The sequence below is a fragment of the Vulpes lagopus genome, chromosome 14 (assembly GCF_018345385.1).
Source record: "Vulpes lagopus strain Blue_001 chromosome 14, ASM1834538v1, whole genome shotgun sequence".
Lineage (NCBI taxonomy): Eukaryota > Metazoa > Chordata > Mammalia > Carnivora > Canidae > Vulpes > Vulpes lagopus.
This window is the reverse complement of record NC_054837.1, coordinates 22,816,990-22,836,592: the sequence shown is the minus strand read 5'-3', so window position 1 is coordinate 22,836,592 and position 19,603 is coordinate 22,816,990. Positions and strand designations below refer to the sequence as shown.

The 19,603-nt window shown below is 48.4% G+C and overlaps 1 protein-coding gene across 1 annotated transcript in view; it reads right to left on the bottom strand.

The window, feature by feature from the left end:
• The window catches only part of NOS1 (nitric oxide synthase 1), a 185,955-nt gene that overhangs the window by 81,587 nt on the left and 84,765 nt on the right, over nucleotides 1–19,603 (bottom strand). Inside the window, exon 2 of the mRNA XM_041729393.1 lies at nucleotides 12,178–13,307. Within this exon, the coding sequence (XP_041585327.1) occupies nucleotides 12,178–12,893 (716 nt within the window). The 5' untranslated portion in view covers nucleotides 12,894–13,307. The remainder of the gene's footprint in view (nucleotides 1–12,177; nucleotides 13,308–19,603) is intronic.

The window sequence follows — 19,603 nt, the reverse complement described above, 5'->3', positions numbered from 1 at the left end:
CTCTCATTATCATCATTCATCAGTATCATTAGCATCATCACCATCACTGCCACCATCACCACCACCACCATCATCACAATCACCAGCATCACTATCATCACCATCACCAAGATTACTATCAATACTACTGCCAGCATCACCATCACATCACCATCACCACTGCCACTATCACCACCATCATTGCCATCATCGCCATCACCACCATCAGCATCACTACCCAAACTTCCACTGTTACCACCATCACCACCACCACCACCATCATTCCATGATCATCACCATCCAGTTTCTCATCAGCATAACCACCATTATCACCATCACCATTGCCATAATCACTCTCATCATTACCATCATCACTTTCATTACATCATACTATTCATCGTCATCACCATCACTACCAGCATCACCATCCTCCTTCATCATCACCATCATTAGCATCTCCGTTGCTATAATCATAATCCTCATAATCCTTATCAGATGAGAAGAATGAGGCTCAGAGAGGTTAAATCACTAGCCAAAGTCACACAGCTACAGATGGTGGAGTCGGGATTCAAAACCAGACTTGTTTATGACTAAATCCTGACTTCTTAACTGCAAAGCTTTCCTGGCTCTCTGCTCTTGAACTCAGATTCAGGAGGAGACAATCTCAGGTAGGTTCCACAGCTTGGTCATCCTCTAACATGGAGAGAAATCATGGCTGCAATGGGACTGATGTTGCATCAAAATCCAGACCTCCTGACCAGCCCCATCTCCCTTCTGTCCTTGCTCCCTCTCAGCTCTGCCCTCTTGCTTCCTGACAACTGGCCTCTTTTTAACCCTCCCATCCACTTTTAGTTTGACTATAGCATCTGTCTGTTCCCCAATTTTGGGCACTGTGGCTTGCTGGGGCCTCTCCTGGTTTTGGTCCCAGGTGTCAAGGAGAACCCTTACCTAGTCCTCTGTTCTACATTTCCAGCTTTAGGGATTTAAAATCCTGGTTTTATAGTTTCCCTTAACCCCTAGTCTAGCACTGACAGTCATTTGGGATCAATTGGAAGTCAGGGCTCAAGCTCTAGTGCACGGCCCTGAGTGGTCCCTCTGGCTGCTCACTCAGGGCCAGCCAGACCTCCCTCCTCACTATGTTTTACAAAGTCCTGGTGGCCTGCGTCAGAGCCACCTCTTCTGCTTAGAGAAGACTGCAATCGTTGGAGGGAACATTCTGTTTTACCCTCTTTAAAATGTCACTAAAACACACGGGGAGTGGTCCTTGATTACAGACATTTCACAAGCCAATGGTTTACCTACATGATGATAAACAGAGGAATTGTCTGTTGAGATGGCAGCTCTCAATGTCACTCAGCTCCCTCTCAACTCTGAAACTCCTGATCCTATGATATCACGTGACTATAAATGGGGATTCAGCAGAGACAAGAGGTTAATAGTGTTCGAGTGTCTGCAACATGCCAGGTGCTAGGACGGAAGTTACTTCATTTACTCGCAACACACATTAAAAGCCCTATTTTACAGATGCAAAAACTGAGCCTGGAGAGGTTATGTAAGTTTCCAAAGGTCCCACAGTGAGCACACAGAAGGGCTGGGATTTGAAACTAGGTCTCATTGATGCTCGGCCCAGATCCTTCCTTTTTAAAGCAGACAGGAAAACGTAGTTACTCTGAGCCAGAGGCTAAAGAGTAAGTAATCCAACATTTCTTTGCTGAATGAGGCCAGTCTGCAAAAATTCTAGGGGACAATTACCTAGGCAACTCTGAAGTGGCTCACATGGCTTGTCTGTTGTGAATCTTCAGGGAGAGCTGCTTTTATTCCCTCCTGCACTCCCTCCTTTTTAAAAAAAGCCTTTAACACCTTTGTTTAAATAATGCATTTGAAGTATTTTGTCAACACAAACTTATTTAAGAGTCCTGTGTGATGAGCAGGGCAAGAATATTTTTAATATGGAACCAGGGACCATCTGGGTTGAGCTATTCTGCTTCCATTCAACCAGGAGCAAAATCAGAAGTAGATTTCAGTAGATTCCCAGCTCCGAGCCTGACAGTGATTACCAGGTCTGAGGGAAACCTCTGGTTCATTGCCACGAATCTGTTCCCCCCCAGGATCTAGCTGCTTGATGGGTTTGTACGGGCAGAGTAGCTTGCTGGTTAAGAGCATGGGCTATGGGTTGGGTGGCCCTGGGTTCAGCTCTTGGCTCTGCTGGTTATAAGCTGTGCAACTTTGGATATTTTGGATACTTATGCTTTCTTAACCTCCATTTATTCATCTCTAAAGCAGGGTTAATAATACCTAGTTCGTGGCATTGCAGCAGTGGTTAAACGAGGTAAAGCTTATAGCCATTAGCTGTGTAGCACCTACTAATGTAGTTATGGGCTGATTAGACAGAAACAGAAAAAGGAAAATGCTGGTTCTGTATAAAACAGCCAAGTTTCCTCTATGCCAGCAGGGTCTAGTAGAACTTTCTGCGATGATGGGAACATCCTACATCTGTGTTGTCCAGTTTTATGGCCACTGGTTACATGTGGCAATTGAGTACTTGCAATGTTCCTATGGGCAATGAGAAACTGAATCTGAAATTTTATCTAATTTTAATTAAGTAGCTAAATGTGGCTGATGGTTGTAGCATTGGACAAGTGCCCCTCAAAGCCTTAATGTCTCTGAAGACTGGGAAATGAAGGCATATATAGCTCTAAGCTGAGAAAAAGCATGTTTCCTGGGGGTTTGAGGGCACGGGCAGGGATACTCAGAACACTTTCTAAACTGTCATGTCTTATTTACGGAGCACAGGACTTCAAGAATCCCCTGTTCCCCTTCCAGACTCCCACTTTCCATCATTCTCAGTCCTGATCTCCACTCTCCCCTCCTCCCGAGGGAGTGTTGTCCACTCCTACATTTACACTTGACCTCCCTGAGATGCCCTTTCATCTTCCCTCTGCTGGGAACCAACTCCTAGTCAACCTTCAACACCCGCTTCACACCTCTCCACTCCTGGGGGTTAAACGAAGCCATGCATGTAGAATGCCTAACACATAGAACTGATCGAACATGTGTATCTTCACTGACAACTAAGGTCATTGAAGCTCAGAAAGATTAGGTAACTTGTCAAAGGTCACACCACCAATGAGCAGTGGAGAAAGCCTGAAAGTCAGATGTCCCCTTTTTTGCTGTTCCTCTAGCTGCAAATCACTGAGAACAGGGCTTAAGGGGGTGGTGGGAGAGTCATCTATCTAGTTGAATCTCACACTGGTGAAGAACCTCAAATCTAGATATTGATCTTTCCCTCTAAATGCAGTAGAGATGTTGAATGTATTTATCCATTGGATGAGGTTTTTGGTTGCTCTGATGTATCATTTCTTCATTTAAATAAATACACTGGGAACCCATAGATGGAGGTGGACGGGGCCTGTCTTGACTACTTAGAAGCCTGGATGGTGACTCTCCTTTGCTAGTCCTCATGAATGTTGGTCCTGCCCAGCTGCCTGGAGTGGTTTCAGTTTAGATCACAATTTCTGAACCTGGAATGACTGATATTTTGGGAGCTGGATAATTCTTTGTTGTGGGGGTATCCTGTACACTGCAGGGTGTTTCGCAGTCTCCCTGGTTTCTACCCATCAGATGCCAGGAATACTCCTCTCCCCTCCACAGTCTCTGCCAGTTGTGACAATCCAAAGTGTCTCCAGACATTACCCCATGTCCCTTTGGGGAGGAAACAAAATGTACTCCTCCTTATTGAGAAGCACTGGCTTAGGTGTGGCTAAGGACCCCAATCTCATGCTTCCCATCCTTGCTCTATGCCCATCTCTACGTCCACGAGGATTTATTTACTAGTTCACCCTTGTTCGCAGATAGGATTGAAAAAGTTGCCCTTGCCATGTGGCTTCCACCTTCTCCCAGGTGTCTTCAGCCCCCTAGGAAGCCACCCTCCAGTGGGCTTGCATTCCAGGTGGACCAGTATCCCCAGTATCATGATCCCATGATGGCGGTTCTCATGCTCCAGCGGCTACTGGAATCAACTGAGGGGCCTGTTAAAATTCCCCTGAACTTGCTCCCTGGAGAGTCCGAAGTAGTGGGTCTAAGTGGGGACAGTGGAATCTGCATTGTCAGAAGCATGGTCCATGGACATCCTTGCAGACCCCCCCTTCCTGGGAGGCCTCCGGGTCTGACTCTAGCAATGAACAGCAAGGTTTCCTCCTGGTTAGGAACGTCAATGTCCCCCTAGCTCCCTTTCTGCTTCCCCTCCCCCACAATAAGATCAGGCCTGGAGCTCTACTTCCTACTTGGCGAGCATTTTCTGAGCTTCCTGGCAAGGACCAAACCCAAGCTCCTTTGCTTCCATTTTGCCAACTGGACAATCATATCCAAGCTCACAGTCAGTCTGGAATTCTTCAGACCTTCTGAAGACCTTTGCCAGCTCCTTCCAACTTAAGCTTCCTGGGAGCCAGATCTTAGACTCTAAGGCAGAGGGTGTGGGGGTCCTGGGCCCACTCCACGGGAAGTTTGCACAAGTGCTAGTCAGCCCAGTGCTGACCACAAACCAACCAAGAGTACCCAGGATGGGGAGCAGGTGGGCCAGGCCTGTGTGTTGGGCATGGTTGGGACATAGGAGCCACCTGCTCCGCCCCAACCAGGCGAGGAGGCCGCTGAGGAGCAGCTGGTCCTGGCAAGAAGCCTGCTGTGTCTCTCCTCAGATACCACACTATGCCTCACCACTTCCTCCTTCTTGCTGTCCGCCATCCACCTGGTTGTGGATGCTGGGAGGTAAGTTAAAGCAGGAAGACTTGGGGGCTGTGGGAAATGAGTCTGGGGTCTCTGCAAAGTTTCGTTCTAGATCTCATCATGCTGGGGTAGGGGAAGATGGCAAAAGAGAAGAGTAGGCTCTTGAAAGCTGGAATTTTCCCACAATGCTCTAGCTGGAGAGGTGGCCTCTGGGCTCAGCAGTAATCATGAGTATAATTGTTAACATTACAAAAACTGGGCAGGATCCTTAAACTCCAGTGTTTATAGCGTCCAGGCTGAGCCAACTGGCTGATTTTAGATCCTGGGGAACTGGAGGGCCCACGCTAGCCCCACCCAGTCCCCGAGGCTGGCTGTCTCCCTAAGATACAGGTTTGGTGCTAATAGCTCTTCAGCTAGTCTCTCTAGTTTTGAGAGGCTGGAAATCAGTTTTAGTGTGAAACCTCTTGATTTCTCTATTTTGCAACAAAAATCACTTTGCCAGAAAATTCTGTAGGCCCAATAAAACTGGAGGGAGATTTGGGTATGAGCCTTAACTCCCAGTGTGTGACCTCTGACCTAAAGGGATATTTGAGCTCCTCCCCCTGGAGAGAGGTCGAAGGGAGCAGTTAACCTTCCAGGTGGGCTTGACAAGGAGGTGGACTGATCAGTTGCTTGGCCTGTGATGAGTATGCCCACCACTGACCTCCTACCTCGGGAGGAACCTGAATGGTAGTTCCGGGAAGAATCTTATGGCTCATCTATGGAGCTGGTGAGCCGCAAAGGGGGACTAGAAGTAATGTCCCTGATCCCAGTCCAGTGAGACCTCATAGCAATGGCCCGTCCAGGGCCTAGCCACAGCATCGCTCAATGGAGTTTGTTGGATGGGTGTGGTGGGCTGAAAATGGCCCCCAGAGACATCAAGTCCTCACCCCTGGAGCCTATATATGGTTCCTTATGTGGAAAGAGGGTCTTTGCAGGGGTGATGACGTTGAGGATCTTGAAAATGGGGAGATTATCTTGGATTAACTGGGTGTGCCCTAAATGCCATCACACATGTCCTTATAAGAAGGAAGCAGAGCGAGATCGGCCATAAAAGTAAAAGGCCATGTGACCCTGGAAACAAGATGCCTCATGCTGGCTTTGAAGGGGCAGGAAGGGGCCACCAGCCACGAAAGGCAAGGAATGCAGCTCTGGACGCTGCAGAAGGTAAGGAAGCAGATTCACCTTTAGAGCCTTCAGACATAAGACCTCCAGAGCTGTAAGAGAGTGAATGATTTTAGGCCAGTTTGTGGACTTCATTACTGTAGCAAAGAGCCAGGGGAAATGGATACAGTGAATATTTGGTGGCAGAGGAAGGGAGGGTGTGAGGGGGGTGAAGGGGAGGGATTGGTGGCCCTGCCCATGTGTGCAATGTCACTGCCTCACTCTTTCTTTATACTCATTATGCTCACGTCCCACAGACCTTCTTTATGTTCCTTGAACATCCCAACCTTGTTTCTGCCTCAGGGCCTTTTCTCCTGCTGTACCTTCTGCCAGGAATGCCCTTCCCTAGATTTCACATGGTTCACACCTTCTGGCCTCAGTATAAATTTTGCCTCCATAGGGAGGCCTTCTCTTACCCTACGATCTAGTTTTTTTTTTTTTTAACCTAACCCCAAGCCATGTTTCTTCAAATCACTATTTCATTTCTTTCATGCATGCGTCACTATCTAAAACGACTGCCTGGATCTACCTGTTTATTATTCATTTCTTGCCTATGAATGGTCAAAGCTCATCAGTGGATCCTCAGTTCTAAGGACAGTATCTGGAGCAGAACAGATGCTCAATAAATATCTGTTGAATGAAAGATGGTAAGACACCCCCTACTTACATGCAATCTGGGGTGAGTGGTGGCTAGGTGGGCTTATTCCATAGCTCTTCCCCAAAATGAGGGGCTAGGTGCCTATCTAATAAGATGGTGGGGACACAGATGGAAGAGAGTGCAAAGCAAGAGTAGTAACTCTATAAATAGGATTCTCTCCCTTCCCAGGAAAGGATGGACTGGGGAAGCCCCTTGTGTTCAAACAGTCACGGTGAGAATGAAAATTTACACTGATTTTCAGTGTGAAGGCAGTCATTGGAGTCAATGCCAACAGAGTGATCCAAAGCCACAAGGCATGTCCAGTCCAGCCAGGGAGGAAATCCTCTAATGCAGATGGTCCTGAGGTCAATGCTGTCATTGGTTGGTCTGAGATCAGTTCTCCAGGGGTGCTATCTCTCTTAGATAGCACCTTAGGGCCTCAGTTTCCTTTCCAGATGGAGAAAATGCTCCAATGTCCCCAGCAACTTGATGGCTAGTGGTTGAGTACACTTGGTGGCTAGTGGCCAACAGTGCCATCTATGCCAGTAGAAGCCAAGAGCATGGGCTTCGGGTTAAGTCCTGGCTTTGTTGCTTGCTAGCTACGTGACCTGACACAAGTGACTGCACATCTCTGAGCCTTGGTTTTCTTATTAGGAAAATGAGGTGCTATGAGGAACAAATGAATTAACTGATGTAAAGACCTTAGCTTGGAGTCAGGCCCACCTGGAGTGCTCAGTATATGTTGACCTGCATAATGGTCACAAAACACAGGCTTGCTATAGGAGACCACCTTTCCCTAATTAAGCTCATTCCCTGGGGTCTAAATTGACTTCTGTGCCTCCAGCCACATCGTCTTGCCTAGTTTCTCTTTAACTGTAGACATCCATAGTGAGATTTCTAGGTAGAACCAAGATAGCACCCTGTGGCCAGTGCCACGTGACCCTGGGCAAACTGCTCCCCCTCTTGGAGTTTCAGTTTCCTGGTCTCAATGGGGAGCCCAGACCACACAACCCACTTAGGGAGCTGAATTCACCCAAGCTCTGAAGAGATGGCTGTTGGGAAGGTACTCTGTCAGTAACCGGCTGCCCTGCAAGTGGAGAGGAAGTCATCAGAGTGCAGGGTGAGGCTGACCGGCTGGTCCAGATGGATGCTGGGCCAGGGACCTTGGCCTCTTTAGAACCCTCCTTCAGGGCAGCAAGCTGAACAATCTGGATATCCTCCGATATGCAGCATTTTAAAGTGACAGCTCCCAAGTGCAGAAGGTCCCAGAAGCCCCCAGATTTCCCTTTCCTACGCTCCCTACACGCAGCTACCACCTGCCAGGCCCACCTTCCCCCTGGGATCAAGGGTGACACTGCGTCTAGACTAAGAAAGCATCACTTCTCCCCGCCAACAAAGGGCCAGCATCCCCAAATTACAGGACCAGGGATGCCCCGTGAGGGAGAAGAACTAGATGAAGCAGGAGAATAGGCCTGTATCCAAGAAGAAACAGGGAAGAAAGGAAAGGAGGCTGAGACAGCAGGAGAGTCAAGGGCACTGCTAGAACCAGGAATAGCTTCAGCCTATGCTTGGCCCCCAGAAGCCACAGACTGCTGAACTGACTGGGATGTGGGGCTCCAGGCCTGGTGGGCAGCCGGCCTCACTGTCACCTGGCCATAGAGAATCCAAGTTGCCAGTTCCGATCCCCAGCCTGGATGGGGAAGCCACTGGAAGGATGAGTAACGAGTAATTTCCAGGCAGCCACATGCTCCAAGGAGCTTGAATACTCCCTGGCCTGCCAGCCCCAAGAGTGACCCCGAAGGCCATTCTGTTCCTGGGCTTCCATTTCCTGACTTGGGATGCTGACACTTAGCACAACACTTATCTCAGCCCCTAGGAGGCAGTTTGGTAATTTCTGAGGACACTTTTGCAATAACCAAAGTTTTGGTTGTTCCAACAATGGTGAGGGTCCCTGGCATCACAGCGGGAAGGAGGTGGCATCAGGGAGGGTAGATATCCTGCAGTGCAAGGCACAAAGCAACACCAGGAAGAAGGGTCCTGGCTGCCACAAAACTTTTGGACATCCACACAGATAAAAAAGCAAGCTGAAATTCCTGGGCCAAGATCCCAATTTGGTCTTACACATAAACATGGCTTTAAAATATGTTAAAAAAAAAAGAAAAAAATATGTTGAGTTTTCTGTGCATGCTGCCACTTATAAATTAAAGACAGGACATCAAAAAAACAAAAACAAAAACAAAAAGAAGACAGGACATCATTTTATTGGGAGTCTGTCACCATTTTGGACAATCACACCATCCCATCACTAAGGCAACACCACTGGTGACATCTGAGTTGCCAAAATAACACACTTGTGTCAATCTGCATTTGACACTGTCGTGTGTGGACTAATTCTGTGTTTAGGGGCAAATATCTGAGCACTCATATATTGAATTATAGCTCCTGTTATTATAAATTACTTTTTTCTTTTAAAGACTTATTTATTTGAGAGAGAAAGAGAGAGTGAGCACAGGCGGTTGCAGCAGAGGGAGAGGGAGAGAGAAACTCAAGCAGACTCTCTGCTAACCATGGAGCTTGATGTGGGGCTCGATCCCATGACCCTGAGCTGAAACCAAGAGTCAGACACCCTACCGACTGTGCTCCCCAGGTGCCCCTACTATGAATTACTTTTATAGTCTCCTTTACTTTATAGTTAGGGCATGATATTTATTAAAAAAATATAAAGTGTGAGTAGGTTATATGATACATGAACTAGCTCCTGGTTAGTAAAAGGGGCATTTAAAAATATGTGTTCAAGTGGCGGGGTGAAGGGGTGGGTTTCTGAGTCCAGCACAGGTGTAAGCCACTGAGTCAGGGGAACATGCACTAGATTTAGCTAATACTCATCCATAGAACCATTTACCTTAATGGGGTTCATGGAGGCCTGTCCCTGCCCTGGGCCACTGTCTTCCAAATTGCACCTTCTCCAAAGCAGTGCTTTCTGCTCCTTTTGGTCACTAGAAGGAAGACTGTGATGGATGGTGACAGGTTGAGAGCTCAGGTGCAGCCTCCCAATTTGGGAAAAAAAAAATCTGCTGGAGGAAACCCCGTGCCAGACAGGTATGCCCTTCCCCCATCCTTGGGGAAATGAAGGCTGCTTTTCTGTGTTGGTGTTTGGAGAGGCCCTTCAGGGCTGGCTGGTAAGAGGGCTCCTGTTAAAGCCCTTCATATCTGATGACCTCCCCCAAGCTTAGAGTCCTGCACCGGGCTTTCGTGTCCTGGGAGAGGGTCATACAGGCTTTTCAGAGTGGGGGGAGGGACCTTCCAGGGGACGCCTCCATGTCACACATGGAGATTCAGGCTCCTGGGTCCGGGAGGCAGGCTGAAATATAGCCCCAGGGAATTCCGATGCTCATGACTCCATGCCCGTCCCGTGCCCAGCTAAGAATCAGAACCAAGTGTATGGAATATAGCCCCCAAGGGGGAAGGCCACGCGTATTCACGGTCCTGCTGCTCTTGAGCCTTGGAAAGGAGGAGGCACTTCTGGTGTCTCCCAGAAAACCAGGCCAATGATTGATTCTGGATTTTACAGCTGCTTTAGGATTTAAGTCCATTGAGTGGACTTGGGGGCTGCTGGCTTCCCGGAAGCTATGTCAAGACCATGTCATCTCTATGTGTGTGCCGCTGTAAGGGCCCCCGGGAGGTGGCAGCTCTCCTGAGGACTGGGCTGGAGCCTGTGGGGGGTCTCCATGCTAGTCATGGGCTAACCAGACCCCGGATCTCTGCAAGCTGGGACAGACTCGAGGACTGATCCAGGCCCCCAGCTCTGGAAAGGAACGTCAAAACAATAGGGGTTCCCACCCTCAAAGGGCAGTGGGGTGGGGGGACGCCTGGGTGGCTCAGCAGTTGAGCACCTGCCTTTGGCTCAGGGTGTGATCCCGGAGTTCTGGGATTGAGACCCACATTGGGCTCCCTGCATGAAGCCAGCTTCTCCCTCTGCCTGTGTCTCTGCCTCTCTCTTTCATGAATAAATAAAATATTTAAAAAAAAGGGCAGTGGGGGGCCCTTTGGGGGCTTCTGACAGAGCCTCTACCTTTTCTCTCGGGGTCTTGCTGAAATTCGCTTGGTTTTTGCCCAGGTGTGAGAAGTTAGAAAAGCTTCAGGATGCAATACTTGGCTGAGGTGGGATGCCACAGACCCCACAAAATGGGGGCTGACCTATTAGGAAGGAAGACTGGATCCCATGTGGTTCCTCCAGCACTTCAGGCTCACTCCTACCTCCAGACCTTGGCACCTGCCTTTCCCTTTGTCCAGAATGTCTCTCCTCTATTAAGCTTCAAGGTGCCCTTCTTCCCTTTCCTCTGGGTCTTCCAACATCACCTTCCTTGAGGCCTACCCAGCCTCTCCCTCTAAAATTCACCCTCTGCAATACTTCCTGACTCCTTCCCTGTAACATCTCTCTCGTTAGCACATATCGCTGATGGCTGGTGTATTTTAACATCTTTGTCTAATTTATTCTTCATTGTCCCCACTACACTGTAATTGGCTCCCCAAGGTCAAGGGGCTTGTCTATATCATTCATTCACAAGGTCAGAGGGTTTGTCTGTTCCATTCATTGCTTCATCCCTGGCGCCCAGAGCAGTGTCTGGCCACGGGAGGTCTCCAATGAACATCTGTTAAATGAATCAGTGCAGGGGCCTGGAGGGTTGCTTCAATCCAGGCTCCTGAGGGGCATCCTGGGCACCTCTACATGCTCTCTGGACCCTCAGGGGTCCTTGGGGAGGGGGTTGGGAAATGTTGGCCTGGGTTTCTGGCCCCACACCTGTGCCTCCTCTGTAGTGGGGCATGGATAAGAAGTAGCAGCTATAGGGTTAGTGCTAATCGAAGATGAGAGTGGAAAGGAATGTCTCTCTTATGTCTCTGGACCCGCTATTCTCTGACACCTGGGCTTAGTTACCAATTTCTTCCAAAGAAGGAGCTAGAATCACCCACTGTGTTACCTGTTTTTTTCCTCCCCAGAAGCAAAAAAAATTTCAATCTGGCAAATACAGAGGGGCTGGGACCCGGGTCTTCATGTTCTAGCCTTGGATCCTACATAATATGAGCACAACCACTGTTTTGGGGAGTTGGGGCCAGTTCTCTACTTTGATTCCATTCTGTTCCTTTAGAACCTCCCTTGCTCCCAAGTGGCTGTCACAAGGCAAGAGCTGGTTTAGGCTGAGGGTTACCCAGGCTTCTGCTCATCCTTTCTCTCTTCCCAGGACCCTGGCATTCACTCTATGCTGAGGCTGCCATGGACATGCCTCTCGCTCACTAGGTGACTTAGGAGAGTCCCTTCCCTCTAAGTCTCAGTCTTCTGTCCCATGAATTGTAGAGTGCAAAAATACCCACCTTGAGGGGTTGCTGGAAGACATGACATCAGCTACCACGACTCTCAGCACTGGGTCTCACGGCAAAAGATACAGGCTAGAAGTCATGCCCATTCCAATCTTAAAACTACAGTTTTAAGGGAAAGAGGCAAGAGTGGCCGAGTGGATATGTCTGTGCAGGTGTCTGGAACAGCTCGGGTTGGCTTCTGGGCTCTGATCTGAGTTGTAGTACATGCTTGCATACACCACATAACCGCACACATGCACGCACACACCTGTAGAGCTTACCTGTCCACCTGGACTTCTGCATCTTTTGTCTCTGCTTTGGAAGGTCCCACTCCATTGATCCCTTTGTTTCCACTGGTGAGAAGACTCAGCACAGGCTCTATCTCTTTGAGCAATTCATTGTTCTGGCTGTCCTGGAGAGCAACCCCGGTACTCTTCTTGGTAGAGTCCTGGCTCGGGGGTCTGGGAGCCAGGCTGTTGGTATTCGAGAGTGAGCTGGCTTGTTGGCCACTGTCTTGGATATGCTGTGGCCCATTGCCAGGACCTGTGGCCCCGTCCGGTGTGTGCTCTTTGCTGGCGAATGACTGGTGAGACAGATCCACAGCTGTGGTGGGGGGACCCAAGGGCCGTGTTACCCGGATGGTCTTGGGGGTCCCATCCCCGGTGAAAGTGGTCTCCAGGTGAGTGGTGAAGCCTTCAGGGCCCCTCAGAATGAGGACTACATGGGTCTCAGAGGCAATGCCCCTGAGCACCTCCAGGGCACTGTCATAGTTCAGGTCCACCAAGGGCTGGCCGTTGACTGCGAGGATGATGTCGCCGGCCTGGATGAGGCCGCTCTGCTCCGCAGCACCCCCCCGAATCAGGTCAGAGATGATCACGGGCGGCTTGCTCACTCGCTCCTTCACCAGGAAGCCCAGACCCCCTACCTTGCGCTTGAAGAGGCGGACAGAAATGACGTTGGGTTGGATTTGCTGAACACTGAACACCTGACTCTCCATGGTGTCTAGGGTCCAAGGGTCTGAAGACTTACACTATATCAAGCCAAGATGACTTCACCAGGAGGAGCCAGGCTTAATGCCACACTGAGAGGAAGAGCTGGTGCCACAAGGAGTCTCAACTTTGAGCTGCTCTGGGGCTTTGTCTTCTCTGTCTTTGACGTCAACTTGGCGTCACCCACTCATTGCTGTCCGGCCGTCGGTGGCATGATTTCCTGTGTTGGCCTTCCTCCTTGTTCTCTAGGAAGTGATGGTTGATCAGGCAGGCGTCAGGAGAAGCCGTGGGACGTGTCCCTAAGCAACAGGTCAGGCAGACTGGAGAGGAGAAGCGTCTGGTGGCTGCGTCTAGATGTGTCTCGAGGTGACGCAAGCTACCATGCACTATTCTCTGGGCATCACCAGCTCGTCAGACCTGTGCTGGAGAGAAGGAAAAGGGAGGGAGTGAAGTTACAGAAAGAGAGATTGATGTGGATGCCCAACGCCACCGTCAAAACCGAGATGGGAAATGCAGCCAACTGAGAAGTCTAGCCATGAGACCCCGGAGTTTGGAAGCCAACCTCGAAATGAAATCCTTCCTCCTCGAGGGGAGGGGGTACCTTCCCTGTTAGCTGCAAATTGCCTGGTTTCACCTCCCATGATCAAAGGCCTCTGAAACCAAGGGAATCACTGACAGCCTAGAAATCAAAAGGCAAGAATCACAATCTCATCTCATCTCTTTCCCGTCCTGAGAGGCCACCATTCCAGCTTGTCATGTGGCCTTTGGCTCTCGGCATTTTACGAACATTTTCCACTAACAGGTCAGGAGCTCAGCCAGCACAGATCTTTGAACTCTCTGTCCTGGCCACTCCCAAAGTCCTCACAACAAACCCACTGGAAGGGGAATCCTGACAATGGGGTCAACTGGCCTTTCTGACCATTTTTGTAAATATCGACCCGTTCTAGGCTCAAGAGAACAGATGTGGCCACATTACAAACCATCATAAAGCCAATCTGATGTAATAAACACCAAAGACATGGATTCCACACAAAACTTTAGAGAACATCTGTACTCTACAACCTGAAACCCTAACGGGGAAATACTAAGGAGAGCAGACTGTGTACCCCTAGGATTAGCACAAGTGTACAGCAGGTGCTCAATGAGTATTTGTTGAATGAAGAAAAATCCCAAATGATTAAACACAGCCGACACGTATTGAACATGTAGGCTCCTAACGTATATATCTTTCTTCCTCCTTTGATCCTCATGGTTACCCTTCAATAGATGAGAAGCCTGGGAAGGGGCTTAGTTAGTTGTCCAAAATAACACAGAAATGATGGTAAAGAGAGGCTTTGAACTCAGGTCTGCCCCACTCCTGAGCCGAGCTTTTAAACTTACAGTCTAATTGAAGAAACTTCATATTCTGGTTATTTTCTCAACTTCCACCAGCTTCCCCAGGCTCGGAGAAACAGGGTATGCTTGGGGTACCAAAGGGCAACAGGGAGGCCCCGCTGGGCATGCTGCAGCCCAGGGGAGGTGCATGCATCTGTAGCAAGCACACGGCAGGCAGCTATGTAAGTGTGTCCTACAGGTCTGGGTTGGAGCAGGTGATCCGTGGATTATGGGTGGAGTCAGGGGCAGGTGGGAGCAGCAAAGAACCCTTCCATCTTTCTCTGTCCCCCAGTTCAAGTCCTGGTTCCAGCTCTACCCCTTCCCTTCCCTGCTGGCATCCTCACCATGCTTAGCGCAAGGAGGGAGCCCCCATCTGCCACTACTAACAAAGTGACACTCACTCCCTCATTTCCCTTTTAGTGAATTCTCGGGGTCACCGGGGGGTTGAGGCAGCTGACAAGCTCCCACTGCCTCTGTGAGCAGGAGATGGGTACAGACATCCCCTCCCCCCAAGAAGGAGGTGCCACTTCCTGGATCCCCTCAAGGCGGGGCGGTTAGTAAGTCAGCCTCCCCTTTTGCAGCTTGTATTATGTAACTCTGCCAGCCCCTGTGTGGGTGAGGGAATAATGAATACCCAGGCCCAGCCCAGGCTGCGTTCTCCATCTGGCGTCGCTGTATGTGTGTGTTTCTCTCTGTGTATTCATGCATTGCCCTCATGCTGTGTCATTTCTCTGCTGTGTGTGTGAGCGTGTGTTTCTCGAGCGTCGACCGGCTGAATGTCTTTCAGCATCTTGCTGCTGGGGTCCTGATTTGCAGAGAAAACCATCCAGAATCTCTGTGTCTTTCCTCACGGGGCAAGATTGGTCCTCCCCTCACTCCCTTACTTCCTTAACTCTCCCCAAGCCTCATTTCTTCTGGGTACTGAATCCACGATGTTCATTGTTGAGCTGGAGGCAGAGATAGCTGGGACCTCCAGAGCTCTTAGGTGTCCAAGTTTGGCAGTGGACTCTGTTTTTTAATTAAGGACGGGACTTGTAGGTGAGCTTCTGGGAAGGCAAAGCTTCCAAGTGCTTTTCTTACACTTCTGGCTTGGGCCAAACCCTAAAGAGGACAGAGCCTGGGCTTGGCTTAAGGAAAAAGAAAAAGAATGAAGTGATCCATAAACCTTCCCAGCCTTGCTCAGCTTTTTCTCTTTCTCAGTTGGTTTCCAAATCAAGGAGGGCTGTTGGCTGGTGCTTGGGAAATTGGGGTGATGTTTCTCAGACTTTGGCCTTAGAAAAGGAACTTGATCTTTGGAAGGAACTGGAAAGAGGCTAGGCTTGGGGGAAACAGGGATATTCAGTGTCTGCCAGCAGAGAGAGAGAGAGAGAGAGAGAGCGAGCGCAAGAGTGCAACAAGCCCTGTGTCTCAGCCAGCAGATTCTGAGCACTTGCCAGGCTCTACCTTAATCTTAATAACCATTCACAACACTTTATCTCCCTCCTTTTCCTTCCCAGAGCACATCCTCATCTGCTGCCATGTTTTTATCCTCACTCTCACCAAAGTCAAGTTCAAATATCCCCATTTTACAGATAAATAAATTTAGGTGCTCTAGGAAGACCCACTTGTCCTAGCTGGTGAATGTCTAGTGTCCAGTAGGCTCCTGGGTCAGTGGGGTGGCTGGCAATGCCTCTGCCCCAGGGAAGATTTTTAAGGCCCCTTCTGGCTCTGTCGGTGTGTTTCTGGGTGAGTTCCTTATTTTCTTGGAATTTCTATCTCCTCAGCTGTAAAATGGAGTTGTTAAGTGGTTACCTCTACCCTGGGTAACCAAAAGGATTAATTACAATGGTGAATGCAGGGTACCCAGCAATGTCACACAGCAAATGCCCAGAAGAAATGGCTTCCTGTTATTGTTATATAATATATAACAATTCAGGCTTCCTGGCTTTTAATTTTAATTTTCTACACCATCACAGTTTCACCAAAAGGTAGTTCATGTGCCATCTAGAGGGGGCCCTTTGCTGGAAATCTGGTGGAGTCTGGCACGGGTCGTGGAATGGGGCTCTGAGCACAGGGAGCCGGGTGCAGGGCAGCGCGTCCTGCCAAGCCAGCCCCCGCCCTGTGGAGCTGTGATTTTAAACAAATCACATGCATGCACTCCGGCGTACATACCATGGAAACAATACTTGGACCTGGGCCTCATTCGAGTAGTTCAGTGGTTTCGGGTGTATTTATTTCAGTTACCTTGCTGCGAGGAAATTAGTGGCTGACTTTCGGGACAATTGCCAGAGACAAGGAGGGAGCCAAAATAGGCCAGCGTCTGCTACTACCATCTCACCGTGCGACCTTGGGCAAGCCACTTCCTATTCTGGGCCGCCTTTGTGCAACCAGAGCGGTGGGGATGGCAGCAGTTTCTGGTAATGGAGAGTTTCCAGTGTGCCGAGCATGGCGCCAAGCCCTCTGCATGGCTGTCTTATTTGATCGTGGCAGAAGACTGTATGGAGAAACTCCTAGCCCCACCTTACCCATGGGCGAGGTGAGTGGGGTTCAGAGAAGTGAACCCGGTGGGTCTATCAAGTGGATTCTGAGTCCTCATAACGGGGTCGATTCCAATCCTAATACCCACATCCTGCCTCATTTCTTTTCCTCCCCAAAGCACATCCTCATTGGCTCCATATTTTTCATCCTCACTCTGATTAGGGTCACATTTGATGGTCCCCATTGTATAGATGGTGAGATTAAGCTGCTTTTTTTGTCCATGACTATCCATTTTTAGTACTGAAAGTCAGAGGACATTAGGGGAGGGGAGCTGCTGAGATCATCCAACTCAACTTCCATTCAAAAATGAGGAAACAGGGGTGCCTGGGTGGCTCAGATGGTTGGGTGTCTGCCCTTTGGCTCATGATCTCCAGGTCCTGGGATCGAACCCCACGTCAGGTTCCCTGCTCAGCGGGGAGTCTGCTTCTCCCTCTCCCTCTGCCTCTCCCATGGCTTGTGCTCTCTCTTTCTTAAATGAATAAACAAAAAATCTTTTAAAAAAATGAGGAAGCAGAGGCCTGGAGAGCCAAGGGGTTCATTCAACATGATCAGCGATAGGTGGGGCGGGGCGGGGCGGGGAATCTAGGGCTATGCTCTCTAGTAGGGCAGCCACTAGCTACATGTGGCTACATGTGGGCACTGAACTCCTTAACTGTGTCTGGTTCCATTAAGATCTGCTGTAAGAGCAAACACACATTGGGTTTCAAAGGCTAGTTTGAAAAAACATAGAATAGCTCAATAATTTTTCAATATCGGTTACATGTTGTTGGGATCTACTGGGTTAAATAAAATTATTATGAAAATTAATGTCACCTGTGGCTTTTTAAACTCTTTTTAAAAGTGACTACTGTACAGTTAAAAAAGTCACGCTTCTGGACCACATTGTATTGCCATTGGGCGGTGCAGGTCTGGAGTCTGACCGCCTCTCTGTCTCCCACTGTCCCTTGGGCCCCCTTGAGAATATACTGGTAACTTCACCAGAGAAGATAATACTCTTTCTAAAGAAACCAGAAAAATGACACAGGGTTAGCAAAGATCTTGCCACTTTTTGAGGTTGACCTCTGAGAATACGTGTGATGGGGATGGGGTAAGGGAGAGAATCCACCTAGAACTACGTGAAGGAGAGGTAATAGGATGTCCCTTGGGCTAATAGTAGAGTGTGCAATATCCTGTTGTCCGAAGGTCATTTGAAGTCTAACCTATGTATATAATGAATGTTTAGTTAAAAAGAATGAGGCAGATCTCTATTTATAGGTACGATATGAGTTCCAAGATACAAAAATACATGTAAATTCTGCACATGTAAATGCAGAGAATACTCTGGAAGGAATGGGTATCATTGGTTGCAATTTACAAGGAATATGAGAAATCACAAGTAGGAGAAAAACATACTTTGCACTGTCTACCTTATTTTTCTATTTGAATATCACTTAAATGATGTTTTTAATTACATGTGTATTACCTTTTAAATGAATAATATTGAAGAAAACAACACTCAGCCTGTGAACTCCTGGGTGTTTTCTGTTTGCACACTCACAAAATCTCTGATGGAGTTACAGCTCCATTTCCCATCTCCCTCCTATCTCATTTAGAAACAAATTCCAAGTCTTGGTGTCTCAAAAACAAAACAAAATACCGCCACCCTCAACACAAACAAAAGACCCACACCGTAACCCAACTGTGTTCTTTAAAAAAAAACAAAACAAAACACGACAAAGCAACCAACTTCCTTACATCTCCCAAACTGCTAATTTGCAGTCTTTCCCCAGAGAGAACACCACCCGGGAATCAAGCTGACGAGCTTTCTCCCACGCTGGCAAATCATAGCTACAAACTTGCCAACCTCTGCAAATCAGGGGGGTCAGTTGGTGTTCTGTGTTTTGGGGATCCCAGATACAGGGGCACCCTGGCCCCACCGGGTACCCCAGACATGTAACTCCCCCACTTTCATGGGTATGGTTTGCTGATGATACCTTGATCTTTCCAGATCTAATGCCCACACCCCATGAGCATAATTCGGAGTTAGTAGAATGAGTATTCATGGGTATTTCCAGTTTGACAGTATACCTTGTCGTGAGGCTTTGGGAAAGCCTCCCTCTCTCACACTGCTGCTTTGTACTACCTCTTTGAGCGACAGTTTGACAGTATCTACCCTAATATTTAAAATACACAGATACTTGTCCCAGCAATTCAATTTTTAGGACTTTCTCCTGCAGATAAACTAGAAGGAACATCCTTACTTGCACACACACAGATATACACATGCCTCTTCCTTGCAGGGCTGTTCAGAATATCAACAGAGTAAATAAACAATGGCACATATCTACAATGGGAGCCTGTGCAGGCAGGACATAAGAGGGGATTAGATCTAAAAGGACCAATGGGGAATGGTCTTCAAGATACACTGTTATACCTTACAAAGTGGAGAGCATTGGCATATAAATATATTTACACATCCATCCTACGTGTTCATTCCCACTTCCATATAAGTTCAGAGATGCACTGAGAATCTCTGCAAAAACATCCAAGATACTGGTAACAGTGCTTGCTTCTGGGAGAGGGGACCTGAAGGCCCGGGGTGGGATGGGAGGAAAGCTTACTTTTTATTGTATATTCTTTTTTTTTTTGGTATGTTCCTTTGTACTTCTTATTTATTCATCTTTTACTATGTTTATGTATCATATATTAAAAAAGATCACAGTCTTTGAAGTCAGACTGTCTTAAATGTGTACTCTAGCTTCTCCACTTGGCTTTGTGGTGGTGAGTGGGCAAGGTGCTTACCCGCTCTGAGTCATAGTTCCTGAATCTATAAAATGGGAATGATAAT